Source organism: Heteronotia binoei, chromosome 2 (assembly GCF_032191835.1).
Source record: "Heteronotia binoei isolate CCM8104 ecotype False Entrance Well chromosome 2, APGP_CSIRO_Hbin_v1, whole genome shotgun sequence".
In the NCBI taxonomy this organism is placed as follows: domain Eukaryota; kingdom Metazoa; phylum Chordata; class Lepidosauria; order Squamata; family Gekkonidae; genus Heteronotia; species Heteronotia binoei.
Window position 1 is genome coordinate 28,461,542 of NC_083224.1, and position 15,202 is coordinate 28,476,743.

General features: G+C 44.6%; 1 protein-coding gene across 1 annotated transcript; it reads right to left on the reverse strand.

The window, feature by feature from the left end:
• Nucleotides 1-4,480: 4,480 nt before the first annotated feature.
• TUBB1 (tubulin beta 1 class VI) lies at nt 4,481-12,473 on the reverse strand. Its single transcript, XM_060230721.1, has 4 exons — nt 12,299-12,473; nt 7,778-7,886; nt 6,376-6,486; nt 4,481-5,719 (listed from the first exon to the last, which is right to left on the reverse strand). The coding sequence occupies exons 1-4, from the start codon at nt 12,353-12,355 to the stop codon at nt 4,638-4,640; spliced, it is 1,359 nt and encodes a 452-aa protein (XP_060086704.1). The 5' UTR covers nt 12,356-12,473; the 3' UTR covers nt 4,481-4,637.
• Nucleotides 12,474-15,202: the final 2,729 nt, after the last annotated feature.

A 15,202-nucleotide genomic window follows, 5' to 3' on the forward strand; every position in this document is an offset into this window, starting at 1 on the left:
ACCCCAGAGTGGTGATTAGAATTACCTTGGGCATGTAAGAAAGGGCTATGAGAACCAAGTACTGGCTCAGCCATTTCTACCTTCCCTCTTATGGTCGGCCTAAATTAATAGGCTGAGCATTGCTATCAGAGGGCTATCTGGCCTGTGCTTGAAACTTCCAAGGAAGGAGAGCCCACCACATCTGGAGGAAGCCTATTCCACAGAGGAACTGCTCTGTCTGGAAGTTCTTCCTAACTGAGGGACTATATATGGGTCTGGGAAAGGATGAAGCCTTGAAAGATGCATGAGAAACCAAAAGGCCAAGGAAGCTGCCGAACCGTAGCATTTGTTTGGTGCTGGCACGGCCACAATGTTTTAAGGTGATAACTTCCTCTGTTAATTTGTATGGTGGTTTGTCAGCTTAAAGAACCCCGTGGCGCAGTGTGTTAAAGCTGCAGTACTGCAGTCCTAAGCTCTGCTCACAACCTGAGTTCAATCTCCAGTGGAAGCTGGGTTTTCAGGTAGCCAGCTCCAAGCTGACTCAGCCTTCTATCCTTCCAAGGTCGGTAAAATGAGTACCCAGCTTGCTGGGGGGAAAGTGTAGATGACTGGGGAAGGCAATGGCAAACCACCCCATAAAAAGTCTGCTGTGAAAACATCACCCCAGAGTGGGAAACGACTGGTGCTTGCACAGGGGACCTTTCCTTTCCTTGTCAGCTTGAAGAAAGCCAATCACAAAACTTCCTGGGTCTGCTCCTTTCAGCATGCTAGCCAGCTGATCTACATTGATTTGATTAAACGTAGGGTTCAAATCACTGAATTAACAAACCAGACTGATTAAAAAGAATCACATGCGTGTCACATTTTCTGCGTCTTCTGAAACAAACTAAAGGCCTACCTATAGTTGGCCGTTTGCTTACTTAAAATAAGTAGCTTTAAGACAAAGTCAAGATATGAGCAGAGGTGGTATGCCATTGCTTTCCTCTGCACTGCAGCCTTAGACTTCCTAGGTGTACTCTCATCCAAGTACCAACCCCAATTAGCGTCTGATGATGAAATCTGTTTTGTCTGGATTATTAGGCTGCTATTATTTAAGAATGGTTACAAATAGACCAAGTATTCAGTCAATTTTTTATTCAGTATTGTAGAATCATTACATGTAGAAGACATCTGAAATACCTACTAAGAGAGATATGCTATAAAAATAAATGGCAGGTAAGAGCAATTTATCTCTGTGTAATATACCAGCAGATGATGCTGTAACTTGGTTGGGGGTGTTCTTCTTTTTGTAAGGAAGATATTCTATATTTCATTCATTCGCTATTTACATTCATTTGTAAACACACCACACACAAAATGTCAATGCACCACTGGCAAATACACTACAACTTTTTAAAAAATTCAAATAGTGTGAGTAAAAGGATATTTATAATGGGTACTGAAAGATGCATGAATAGCTTTGGTTAATCTTTCTTGGATGCAAACACAGAAAGCGGCCCTATACAAAGTCAGGCCATTTGTCTATCCAGGTTCACCTTGTATACTCCAAATGGCAGCAGCTCTCCAGGTCTCAGGTAGAGGTCTTTCACACTCCTGCTGCCTGATCCTTTTAAATGAAGATGCCCAGGATCAAACCTGGGACCTTTTGCATGCAGACAGATGAGAAAGGAGAAGGATATGGAAACAATTGTGGCAAAGTTCTTACCATTAAGCACTGTAAAGTAACACAGTATTCAGTATTGTAGAATCATTATATTTAGAAGACATCTGAAATACCTAAGAGAGAGATGCTATAAGTAAAATAAATGGCAGATCAGAATAATTTATCGCCATGTAATATACCAGCAGATGATGCTGTAACTTGGTTGGGGGGTTGTGCTTTTTGTAAGGAAGACATTATATATTTCATTCATTTGCTAATTACATTTACATTCATTTGTAAACACACCACACACAAAATGTCAATGCACCACTGGCAAATACACTACAACTTTTTAAAAATTCAAATTGTGTGAGTAAAAGGATATTTATAATGGGTACTGAAAGATGCATGAATAGCTTTGGCTAATCTTTCTTGGATGCAAACACAGAAAGCGGCCCTATACAAAGTCAGGCCATTTGTCTATCCAGGTTCACCTTGCATACTCCAACTGGCAGCAGCTCTCCAGGTCTCAGGTAGAGGTCTTTCACACTCCGGCTGCCTGATCCTTTTAAATGAAGATGCCCAGGATCAAACCTGGGACTTTTTGCATGCAGACAATGAGAAAGGAGAAGGATATGGAAACGATTGTGGCAAAGTTTTGTCCGGTGCTGCTATCTTACCATTAAGCACTGTAAAGTAACACAGAAACTCTAGCAGAAACAATAATAGATGAGTGATAGTCTTGCCAAAGCAAAAATAAGATTACCCCGGCAACCTAAAGGCTAATAAATTTATTAGATGAACTTATGCCCTGCTGCAAAACAGTGTATTTACATGTTGTAGTATTTGATCCCATCCCCCATTTAAAACCTTTGTCCTATTTCCATCAAGATGTATACATCTGCCAAGTTAGGCTAGCATTTCATACATCCTTTGCTGTAGGCTGTGCAAGCACCAGTCGTTTCCGACTCTGGGGTGACATCACATCACGGTGTTTTCACGGCAGACTTTTTTACGGGGTGGTTTGCCATTGCCTTCCCCAGTCAGCTACACTTTCCCCACAGCAAGCTGGGTACTCATTTTACCGACCTCAAGGATGAAAGGCTGAGTCAACCTTGAGCTGGCTACCTGAACCCAGGTTCTGCCGAGATTGAACTCAGGTCATGAGCAGAGAGCTCAGACTGCAGTACTGCAGCTTTACCACTCTGCACCACAGGGCTGTATAGCCCACGATAAATTGTATTAATTTTTATGGCGTCACAATACTTTTCATTGCTAGGGTTGCCAATTCTGTGCTGGGAAATATCTGGATATTTTGGGGGGCAGAACCTGAGGAGAACAGGGTTTGGGGAGGGGAGGCCATCTTCCAAAGTGGCCATTTTCTCCAGGCGAACTGATCTCTCTCACCTGGAGACCAGTTGTAATACCAGATCTCCAACTCCCACCTGCAGGCTGGCAGTCCAACCATTGCTAATTAGACATAAATACGAAACTGCTTAAAGCCCATTACAACAATGTTAATAAATAAGTGTTAATAAATACATACTGACTTAATTGCCCTTCTCAAATCATACAATAGTGCTAGTTCCAGCAGCCTTAGCCTTTTGGCTTGAAGGCTGCAGCCTGTGTGGGTGCTAATTTAAGTAATTAAGAGTTTATACCTCGCCTTCAATGGCTTAAGAATGTCTTGTAAATCTGACATTAATGTTAGCGGTCCCTTAAAGGCATTTGGCGGTAAATGTAGAACAGTCACAAGGAACACAGTTCTCCATACAATATATTTAAGCTTTTGGAGTTCCAGGCCCCAAGTAGCCAGTTATTTTTTACAGCTCTAAAAAGAAAGAGGCAAAGGAATGACAAACAGGTCTGGCAATGGTTATTATTCAGGGCAACTAAATGGATTCTACTATGTTTAGACTCCCCATGCGTAGTGTTGAATACTACATAATCAGAACAACACACGGGAAGGCTGTTGATATCATTTCCTGTTTACTGCTGGCATCTATCTGGCTGACCACAGTTACTATGGGACTAGGAGGACCTCTTGCTTGGATCCAGTGATAAATTTTTGTGGTTGTTCTCAATGGCAGGTGAAGAGCTGGCCCACAGTTTGCTCTGTCCTGTCAGGAAATTCACTGAAAAGAACTAAACAACAAATTAAACTGTTGCCAAATGGGCCCCTCAGTCAAAGAACAACTGCGACTCTGCCAATATTGGGGCCAGGTAAGGTCCTAACCACAGTGCCTGCCCATCATAAAACTCTTAAGTTGCAATAATCTTGTAGACATGGAGGTAAATTAAATGATGTACGGAATCAAACTCCGCTTGACCAAAAAGAATGAAGCAGAATGTGACCACCAAGTATATGGATTTGAATGCCTTGTTTTGCAGTTAGCAAATGCTCATCGCCACTATGTTTAAGAGAGCAGGTGGACAGGAAGAGCGGTCAATAATTTCACTTAAGTACCTTTATCCAGCAAAGATCTCCATGAAGAACTTCTGCATCTACATTGTGGTGCTCAACTAGGCCCCAGTGAACCAGCTGGGTGCATCTTTTGATACTAGTAGTGATGTACACCCTCTGGCTAGGGCCACAGAGCTAAATAGGGGCTTTACCTTGCTGTTGTCTGTGCCATTGTAATGTCTTTGGTGTTGCGATCTCTCAATGTAAGTGTGTGGCCCTGAAGCACATAGCTGTGTCCTTTTAATCCAGCATGGTTTTTGCCCCTCCCCCTTTGAATACCCAATTATCAATTTAGGTTGGGAACTAAGTCAGAAGAGATACTAACTGCTTTGACTGGCTGGAAGCAGTTAATTAAGCAAAGTGATATAATTGGTTCTAATTTTGTGAGCCAACAGTGTGGTTGGATGGTTTAAAACATATAACAGGGTTGTTCCAGGCTTTGATATAACAATATTAGAAGTTCCCTGAAAAAAAAACATAGTTGAGTTCAGCTTCTTCGCTGATGGCAGACATTACGGCCTTTAAAGTGGTGTTCTAACATCATAATTATTTTTAGAGGGATTCTTTTTCTTCTGGGCTAACTTCCGCTTCTATTTCTACTTCCTCGTATTCTTCTACATCTGCTGTTGCATCTTGGTATTGCTGGTACTCGGACACCAAGTCGTTGGTGTTGCCTTCCGCTTCTGAGAACTCCATCTCATCCATCCCTTCGCCGGTATACCAGTGGAGAAACGCTTTCCTCCTGAACATCGCTGAGAACTGCTCGGAGACTCTTCTGAAGAGCTGTTGTATGGCTGTGTTGTTTCCGATGAAAGTGGCCGCCATCTTCAGGCCACGTGGCGGAATGTCACACACTGCCACTTTGACGTTGTTGGGGATCCACTCCACAAAATGGCTGCTGTTCTTGGTCTGAATGGACAGCAGCTGTTCATCCACTTCCTTGGTGGACATCTGGCCTCTGAAGATACACGCCACAGTTAAATACCTTCCGTGACGTGGATCACAGGCTGCCATCATGTTCCGGGCATCGAACATCTGCTGAGTAAGCTCTGGGACTGAGAGAGCTCGATATTGTTGACTGCCTCGAGCAGTTAGCGGAGCAAAGCCCGGCATGAAGAAATGGAGTCGAGGGAATGGCACCATGTTGACGGCAAGCTTCCTCAAATCTGCATTCAGCTGGCCAGGAAAGCGGAGTGAGGTGGTGACTCCACTCATGGTGAGGGACACCAAATGGTTGAGATCCCCATAGGTGGGGTTGGGGAGCTTTAGAGTCCTAAAGCATATGTCATACAAAGCTTCGTTGTCGATGCAGAAGGTTTCATCTGTGTTCTCTATCAGCTGATGGATGGATAAAATGGCGTTGTACGGCTCAACGACAGTGTCCGATACTTTTGGCGAGGGTACAACACTGAAGGTGTTCATGATTCTGTCGGGGTATTCTTCTTTAATCTTGTTTAGGAGAAGAGTGCCCATTCCAGACCCCGTTCCACCACCGAGGGAATGGACGAGCTGGAAGCCTTGTAGGCAATCGCAGCCTTCACACTCATTCCTCACAATATCCATGACGTTTTCGATCAACTCAGCCCCTTCGGTGTAATGACCTTTCGCCCAGTTGTTACCTGCGCCTGAATTTCCTGTAAGCATAGTTATAAGAAGGTGTGGTTAAATGTAAAAGACAAGTTTGCTAACATTCCAAGTGAATATGAAGATATTAGACAAATGTTGCCATGCACTAGATGACTGGAAACAATTTCTTATTTTTATTTATTTACTTTAAACTTAGCATCTTGTAGGAAAGCATGCTGTTAAACAATCCCCCCGCTCAAATAATACATGATATCCTGCGTAAGCCCACACAGCACATTTTAGAAACCTTTTCCTCTGAGCAGGTGAGAATTTTCCAAGATTTTATTTATTTACTTATATCCTACTTTTCTTCCCAAAGCGGTTCCAAAGTAGCTTACATCACTCTCCTTTCCTCTGTATTTTCCTCGCAACAACCCTGTGAGGTAGGTTAGGCTGAGATTGCCTAACTGGCCCAAGTTAGGCAATCACTGGCCCAAGGTTACCCAGTGAGCTTCCATGGCAGAGTGGGGATTTGAACCTGGATTTCCCAGATCCTAGTCCAACACTTTAACCAGTACACCACACCAACTCTCCAGTTCTTGGTTTGCCACACTTGTTAATCTGGAAATCTATACTAAAATTTCAATATTTTGCAACCAGAGAAAAAGAGATTCTTTGATTATGATGTCACATCCTGTTCATGTTATTAACACATTGCACATACCATGAATAAAGTTATCAGGTCGAAAGAGTGGACCGATTTTGCTAGATCGTACACTGTCCATGGTGCCAGGCTCCAGATCCACCAGGATAGCACGGGGGACGTATTTATGGGCTGTGGTGAAAAGAAGACTGTTTAGAGTTAGAAAATTCACAAAGCTAGGGTCACAGTACAATCCTAAACAGAGTTACACCCTTGTTAACTCATTTACTTCAAAATTGCTATAGAAGGATATGACTCTGTTTAGATTTGCCCTGTCAAATACATTGGCCTTTATTGACAATGCACTTTCTTGGGCTGTGCACTTCAATGAAGACGCTGAAGCAGAAGCAGCGATCGTGACCTGACAGGCTTGCAGCTACAAGAGGGCTCTCACCAAGCAACACCCCCTCCCCAATTTGTCCAGCCCAGCCAGAAGATTGATTGTGCAGTGTCTGCTCTGGCAGGAGAGGCAGAGGGAGAAAAAACTTTTTGTAGGTAAAAGCTACTTTCATTTCTCTGCAAGCTGTCAGTCTGTAGCTGGAGGTGTGAACTGACCATCATTGTCTGGCCAGGGTGGTCATTAGCATTTCTAAAGTGCTGTTGGGCTGAAAGGAAGGCGCTATGGTATATTGGAAGCTAAACAAGATTGGTACTTGGATGGAAGACTGCCAAGGAAGCGGAAGGCCATGGGACCATGGCAAACCATCTCTGCTTCTGGTTTGCCTTGAAAGCCCCTTGCTGGAGTCACCATAAGTCGGCTGCAACTTGATGGCACTTAGGGACATATGTTAGGGTCGAGGAAGTAAACTGAGCTCCCAGATGGACTGGATTATATCTTTACAGTACTAGCTGGAGTCTTAGGATAGCAGGCTTCCAGGTTGAGCAGGAGTCTCCAGTGGGAGGAAACATTCAGTTTGACTTGACAGCTTCCTTTGCCTTTCTCTGCAGAGTCTTCCTTGGTGGCCTTCCTTCCACGTACCATCCTTGCTTAGCATCCAAGATTTGATGAGATCTGTACCGTGCCACCTTCCCTACAGCCTGAATAGTCTGTACAAAACCCACCTCTGTGGCAGGCTGGCAGAGCAATGCTGTGTCAACCGATCCATATCTCATAAACCCAGGGGTGGATTTCTAGCAGGATCTCTTTTGCATATTAGGCCACACACCCTTGATGTAGCCAATTCTCCCATGAGCTTACAAAACTCTTTTTTTGTAAGCTCTTGGAGAATTGGCTACATCAGGGGTGTGTGGCCTAATACGCAAAGGAGCTCCTGCTAGAATTCTACCCCTGCATAAACCATTAAGCAAACGTAGACTCCATTTAAGTGAGACATAAATGACAAAGGGGGGTTGACTTTCATTCTCTGATGTCGCACTCATCACCTAAATCTCCCCACCCGGTGGACCCCCCGCACCTACTTACAATAGGCTTCATTGAAATATACGTTAACCCTCTCCAACTGTAGCGAGGAGTCCCCACAGTAGTTTCCACTGGCGTCAATTCCCTGCTCATCGCTTATGACTTCCCAGAACTGAAACAGAAAAGAAAGAACTCAAAACAAAATTTTAGAAATGCCATTTTTGAAATGTATTTGTTTATATTTCAAGCATTTCTCAGCTTCCTTTCTCCCTTGAAGAAAGCAAAGCGGCTGACAAAAGGAATTTTGCTTTTGATTCTGTTTGTAAGTCTGGTGCCTTGATCTCCAGGCCTGAGCAGATTTACAATGGGAGTATTCAGGCAAAACAATGGCGGAGTGGGGATTCAAACTTGGGTCAGTCTGACATAGGGATGCCAGCCTCCAGGTAGGACCTGGGTATCCCCTTGGAATTGCAGTTCATCTCCAGACTACAATTATCAGTACCCCCAGAGATGGATACTTCGGAGGGTGGACCCTATGGCCTTGTACCCCATTGAAGTCCCTGTCCTCCCCAAGCTCCATCCCCCAAATCTCCAAGAGTTTCTCAGCCTGCAGCTGGGAATACCATTGTTGTTTTGATATGTGGTCACTGGCTGCCTCAGGCATTAAATAATTTAAATAATACATTGCAATGACTGACCAGATTGGAGATTGCACACTTGTGTAGGTTTGTCCACTGGTGCAAGGATACAAATCTTTTGGATATAGGGCTGAGAACTCCAAGCTGGGAAATACTTGGAGATTTTAGGGGTGGAGCTGGGGGGAGGATGGGATTGGGAGGGAAGGGATGTCAGTGGCGTATAATGCCATAGAGTTTGCCCTCCAAAGCCGCCCTTTTCGCCTGGAGAACTGATCTCTGCAGTTTGGAAATCACTTATAATTCCAGGAAATCTCCAGTCTCCACCTGGCGGCTGGCAAGCCTGTTTGGGTATCCTTTCACATAGGTTGAAAGACCAGGGAAAACTGGGCAGAATCCAGCAATGCAAGAGCTCCCCTTCTGGTTGCTTTAAAATTGGACTAGATGGACTACTCATCTGAGCCAGCAGGGACCTACTTAGCCAGTTTGGTGTAGTGGTTAAGTGTGCGGACTCTTATCTGGGAAAACCGGGTTTGATTCCCCACCCCTCCGCTTGCAGCTGCTGGAATGGCCTTGGGTCAGCCATAGCTCTGGCAGAGGTTGTCCTTGAAAAGGCAGCTGCTATGAGAGTCCTCTCAGCCCCACCTACCACACAGGATGTCTGTTGCGGGGGGGAGAAGATATAGGAGATCGTAAGCCGCTCTGAGTCTCTGATTCAGAGAGAAGGGTGGGGTATAAATCTGCAGTCTTCTTCTAAAGACCAATGCTAGAGGTCTGTGGGCAAAGCAAGGCTACTTTGAGCCTCTTCTGATGGAAATGGGCAGTAATCACAACTTGAATAGAAGAGAACGTCAGAAAATCAGCCACAATAACGGCTGAAAAGCAATTTAGGAAGAGGGCTGTGTGGCTCAGCAGTAGAGCATCTGCTTCGTAGCAGAAGGTCCCAAGTTCAATCTCTGGTGCCTCCAGTTGAACCAGGTAGTGGAGAGCTTCTGGCCATCTGAGTAAACGATACTGACATTGATGGACCAAAAGGTCTGATTCAGTATAAGGCAAGTGTTTTGTCAAGTCTGTGCTCGTTAGAAAGCCATGATCGGCAGCCGGTGCCTGACAAGTGTCCATCAGCTAAAACGTCCCTGTAAGCATCCCCCAGCAGAGCAAATAGCAAATTCAGAAGAGGTGGCAATTTAAACAGGGAAAAGGTCCTGGGGAAAGATTCCTTTCCCTATTGAAACCGGAGTTTCTTCTTGCTGATCATGGCAGCCAGTGAAACATGTCATTAGGGATGACCTCTGTGGCCTGGGAAATACCTGCAATTTGGGGAGTAGAGCCCTGGGGAGCAAGGGGTTATGGAAGGGACAGGATCTCTACACCCCCTTAGGCTCCACCCTCTAGACCAGCCATTTTCTCCAGGGGAACTGATCTCTATCGCCTGGAGATCGTTCTTTCTGGGAGATCTCCAGTTCCTTCCTGGGGGTTGGCAACCCTGCTTTCCTTCCTTCATCAGTGTGCACAAAACATGACATGTCATCCTGCCATGGAGACTTTTCGCTAAAACCAAGAGTGCCGCAGAGCGGAAGGCGGAAGGCAGAACCGGATTATGAGTCCCCAAAGAGCGTGACGCTTATCTCATCTTCCCACTCCAACTCCAGCCCTGCAGCCTCTTTATCTGGGGAACCCAGTGCAGCTGGGTTAAAACAATTTACTGGGCCATCAGCTAAAATGGCTCTGACACCTCTTCTGTAGCTGTCAGCATTTTAATGCTAAAGATCTCTTCTATTTTGTTCACTGTTCATTAGCCCCATAAAACATTTGCATTTTCTTTTAAAGTTCAAGAAAGACCAGCCTTCCTCTAACCCAGTGTTCTGTCTCCAAAAGCAGCCAGCTCCATGCCTTTGGAAGCAGGGTAATGACACTCTCTCTTTGTGTACACCAGGGGTGGCCAAACTTCCTTAACCTGAGCCATATAGAATAAGCATCAGATGTTAGAGAGCTGCAAGACATGAACAAATATTACACATCTTTATGAAAACTCTTAATACGTTCTTTGCATAGAAAGATAAAATACATATGTATGCACTATACAACACAACCATTTTAGAAGGAGTTTTTTTTAAAGAACAAAAGCTGGGAACAACAGTCCTCATAAGACCAGCATAGGAAAGACTTGAGAGTCAGTCTGCATTAAGTTCCTCATTTACCTCTGGGAGCCACATAATATGCGTGGAAGAGTCGCATGTGGCTCCTGAGCCACAGTTTGGCCACCCCTGGAGTACACTAACATAAGCATCTGGCACTTAAAGGTATATTTCCTCTGGATATGGAGGTTCACTGTTATTGTTACTAGCTGCTGATCCTCTACTTACACCTGCTGTCTTCCTCGTTAAGAGTGCCTAAAGGCTGAAGCCTTGGTATGAAGTTCTATGCTGTTGTTATTGAATGCTAGCAGTATTCAGAACACATTTTCTAATGATACAGATGGCATAAGACCCTTTGGGCTGTTTATCTTGCTAACCCAACATGTCCTTTCCCAGGATAATTAATTGTAAGTGTTTGTAAGTGAGACATCCAGCTTGCGTAATTAATGACTTGTCTTTATGGTAATGGCTTCTCATGGAGTCAAATGGATTGACACTAGTTTTTTTATTCAGTTTTAATATTAGTTAACAGGTATATTATTCATTAGTTGTTATATGACTTATTAGACTCTTTGTCTTGTACTTTTGGTTGTATTATTCGCTCTGTAAGCAACACTATGATTGTGATATATATGGTATATACTTTGAAAGAAAATATCGCAACTTGTTTTAAGAAAGAAAGAAAGAAAGAAAGAAAGAAAGAAAGAAAGAAAGAAAGAAAGAAAGAAAGAAAGAAAGAAAGAAAGAAAGAAAGAAAGAGAAAGAAAGAAAGAAAGAGTTCTACACTAAGCTCCATGTTTCTTATTTGAACCTAGTCAGACTTCCTCTGAGTCCCAGTGAGAAAGGCAGGCCATAAATAAGTGAGTGAACAAACAAACAAACAGATAAAATCCTTGTCTAGATGAGCAAGCTTGAAGAACATTTTAGGACACCCAGAATTTCTCATCTAAGGCATGGAAAAGTGCCATCAGCATCAATAAGGACACAACATAAGGGACTGCAACATCACCGATGAGACAGTAAGTTAATTCCATTGACTGCGGCTGGTTTATTGCGATGCTGCAACTGATTTGGTCTTCTAAGGGAAGCACTGCATGTCCTACTTTGCTAAGAATCTTCACACAGCAGCTACACAGGACATTTTTGTACTAGTCTGCAGCAAGAAAGCAAGAGGAGTCCAGCTGCATCTGAAAGACTAATAACCTTTATTCCAGCATAGGTTTTCAGGAGCTGGAAGCCACTTCAACTAGGGTTGCCGGGTTCCCGCCCCCTCCCCCGGCCACCAGCAGGGAATGGGAGTATAGTTGCCAAATCCAGATTGGGAAACTCCTGAGATTAGGGGATGGAGCCCAGGGAGGGGAAGAACCCTCCAAAGCATCCATTGTCTCCAGGGGAACTGATCTCTGTAGTCTAGAGACGAGCTGCCATTCTTGGGGATCTCCAGGCCTCACCTGGAGGCTGGCATCCCTAACTTAATCCAATGAGTCTGGAATGCACTGTTAGACTTTAGGGTGCCTTTGGACTCCTGTTTTAGTTTGTTACTGTTGGCTACGAGACTGAAGCAGCAGCCGGGATTCACCCCTTTGACCATTCTCAGTGCCTCAAAACATTTCTCTCTAACTTTACAATTTTCCCAACTCGCTCTGCTGCCAAGTAGTCTAAGCGGATTTCCTTTTCACTGATATTGCAACAGCCACACAGGACAACTTTGGGTGGCCTTTTGACCCCACAGTGCCTAAATTCCAATTCAAGTCTATTGCTGGGAACGTCACTCCACTATCTTCCCAAAGTGTATTGAAAGCGATCCCTACCTTTGCTCCAATTTGGTTCCCACATTGGCCGATCTGTATGTGTACAATTTCACGCATGTTGTCACTGAATTCAGCAGCAAAGGTGGACTCCGGTATTTCTAGATGTGCTTTCTGGAATGAGTTGTGCTTGCTGTGTCAGCGATAGCCACTCCTGTCATTTGCAAAATGTGTGTATTGGTAGCAACGTCACATGCACATACAACCTCCAGGGAGTTGCTGGTGCCTCCCCTTTTGCTGAGTAACCAAAGCTCTGATACTGTGTTCACAAGAAACATCCCAAACTCTACAGCTTTCCCATAGAGACTGCAGCTTTGCAGCTTGCAGGTAGATTGAGGCTTGCACCCAGGGTTGGAATTCTAGCAGGAGCTCCTTTGCATATTAGGCCACACACCCCTGATGTAGCCAATCCTCCAAGAGCTTACAAAAAAGAGCCTCGTGAACTCTTGGAGGATTGGCTACATCAGGGGCGTGTGGCCTAATATGCAAAGGAGTTTCTGCTAGAATTCCAAGCCTGCTTGCACCTATCACAGGCACTCTCTCTAACTGCCACCAAAATTCTCTTATGGCAGGGCTGATTGGGGACATCTCCGATGGGTGTTATCATTGTACCTGAGCATGTTCTGTATGTGAAAGCTGGTTCCTAGAGGTTCTCTTCAGGACTGTTAATTATGTGAACATGGCAACTAAAGGTAGTGACTTCATATATACATAGTTGCAGAAACGATACCCAAAGAATGGGTTGAACATATGAACATATGAAGCTGCCTTATACTGAATCAGACACTTGGTCCATCAAAGTCAGTATTGTCTTCTCAGACTGGCAGCGGCTCTCCAGGGTCTCAAGCTGAGGTTTTTCACACCTATTTGCCTGGACCCTTTTTTGGAGATGCCAGGGATTGAACCTGGGACCTTCTGCTTCCCAAGCAGATGCTCTACCACTGAGCCACCATCCCTCCCCTAATGCAGGGGTGGCCAAACTGTGGCTCGGGAGCCACATGTGGCTCTTTCACACACATTGCATGGCTCTCAAAGCCCCCACCATCCCATCGGCTACCTTGGAGAACACTTTTCTTTAAATCACTTATCTAAGCCAAGCCAGCTGGTGGCTTGGAAAATGCATTTAAAGTTGCTTTCTTTCAACCTCTCCCTCCCTCCCCCGTCCCCTCCATTTATTGTCCTTCCTTCCAACATCTGATGTTCATGTCTTGTGGCTCTCAAACATTTGATGTTTTTTCTATGTGGCTCTTATCTTAAGCAAGTTCAGTAAGCGTGACATTGCAATGAACTTGCCCTAACACAGATGATTTTGTTTGTGAGAATTTGCTCAGAGTTGCACCCGCTCTGTGTCTTCGAGATGCTGTCCATGGAAGCAACAGACTGGGACCAGTGTTCCCTCTAGCTCACAGTTTTTTAGCCTCCAGCTCACACATTTTTGTCTTAGCTCAGGAAAAATGGCCCCAGAGCAAACTAATTTATGCAGTAGCTCACAACTTTAATTATGCAGTCGCTAGCAACTTTAACTGAGAGCCAGTTTGGTGTAGAGGTTAAGTGTGCAGACTCTTATCTGGGAGAACCCAGTTTGATTCCCCACTCCTTCACTTGCAGCTGCTGGAATGACCTTGAGTCAGCCATAGATCTTGTAGGAGTTGTCCTTGAAAGGGCAGCTGCTGTAAGAGCTCTCTCAGTCCCACCTACCTCACAGGTGTCTGTTGTCGGGGGGAGGGGTGGTAAAGGAGATTGTGACCACTCTGAGATTCAGAGTATAGGGTGAGATATAAATCCAGTATATTCTTTTTCTTTTTAATGCCAGTAGTTCACAAAGTAGAAGTTTTGCTCACAAGACTCCCCAGCTTGGAGGGAGTATTGATTAGGACTGACCCATGGCTCCATTCTGGTAGTGATGGTGTTTCCCTCTAGTGCTAGGAACCTTTGGTCGACCCCTCAGCCTCTTCCTCCTTGCGCCAGACAAAAGTGCTGCCATTAGTGGAATGGGTCCATCAACTCCAACCCACTGGTTATTTCCTCTCCCTTTGACTAAAGCCTTGACCAACTTTATGGGTCGTCCTTAAGGTGGCAGCTGGTGGGAATCAGGAAATATACTTCTGAACATTCAACCTCTTTGCCCCGTCTCATGTGAAGACTGTTTTGAGCCCAAACATTGCCGTCCTTGATGCCTCATCCATAGGCCACAGTGAAATCCATCTCCTGCAGAGAGGAAGGTTTCGTTATCTCTGAGCTCCACATGTTCCTGCTGTAGGAGACCTACGAGATATTTTCTTTACCATCAATAGCAAGCAGAGTTCCCCGCTTTGGGATAGGACAACCCTAAGCTTTTCAGGTGTTATTTTCCAGTCCGCAGAGAACCCTGGGAAAACCCTAACCCTTCATACAATGGAGTCAGAGCCTCTAATGCAGAATTTTCAGTACCAACAGTGGAGGAAATCACTGTCAAGGTGCAGCTACTTATTGTGACCCTGTAGGGTTTTCAAGGCAAGAGACGTTCAAAGGTTTTTGCCATTGCCTGGCCTTGAGTAGCCACCATAGACTTCCTTGGTAGTCTCTTATTCAAGCAGTAACAAAGGCCAACCTTCCTCATTTTCTGAGAGCTGCCAAGGCTGGGCTATACCAAATTACAAAATCCAGGATTTCTTGCAGGAACCTGTAACAAGGGTAAAGAATATTTGTATAATTTAATGGGTTCTTAGGCAGTAGTGATAACAAGAGGCAAGGCAGTAGTGATAACAAGCTTTTTATTGAGTACAGCATGGTAGTTGGCTGCACTAACTGAACTGAGGAATGATGCCCACTAGGCCAACTATATACAACACTTGGTTCTTATACTAGCACGTAATTGGGTCTTTCAAACCAGCAGAGGGCCTGTGATTGGAGCAGGGCAGTTGGGAT

Excerpts from the sequence above, each read along its gene's own strand:
- TUBB1 (XM_060230721.1), bottom strand. The coding sequence starts at position 12,355 with ATGCGTGAAATTGTACACATACAGATCGGCCAATGTGGGAACCAAATT. Across the intron at positions 7,887-12,298 it reads GGAACCAAATTGGAGCAAAG|TTCTGGGAAGTCATAAGCGA; the intron begins GTAGGGATCGCT and ends TTTCTGTTTCAG. Across the intron at positions 6,487-7,777 it reads ATATTTCAATGAAGCCTATT|CCCATAAATACGTCCCCCGT; the intron begins GTAAGTAGGTGC and ends TTTTCACCACAG.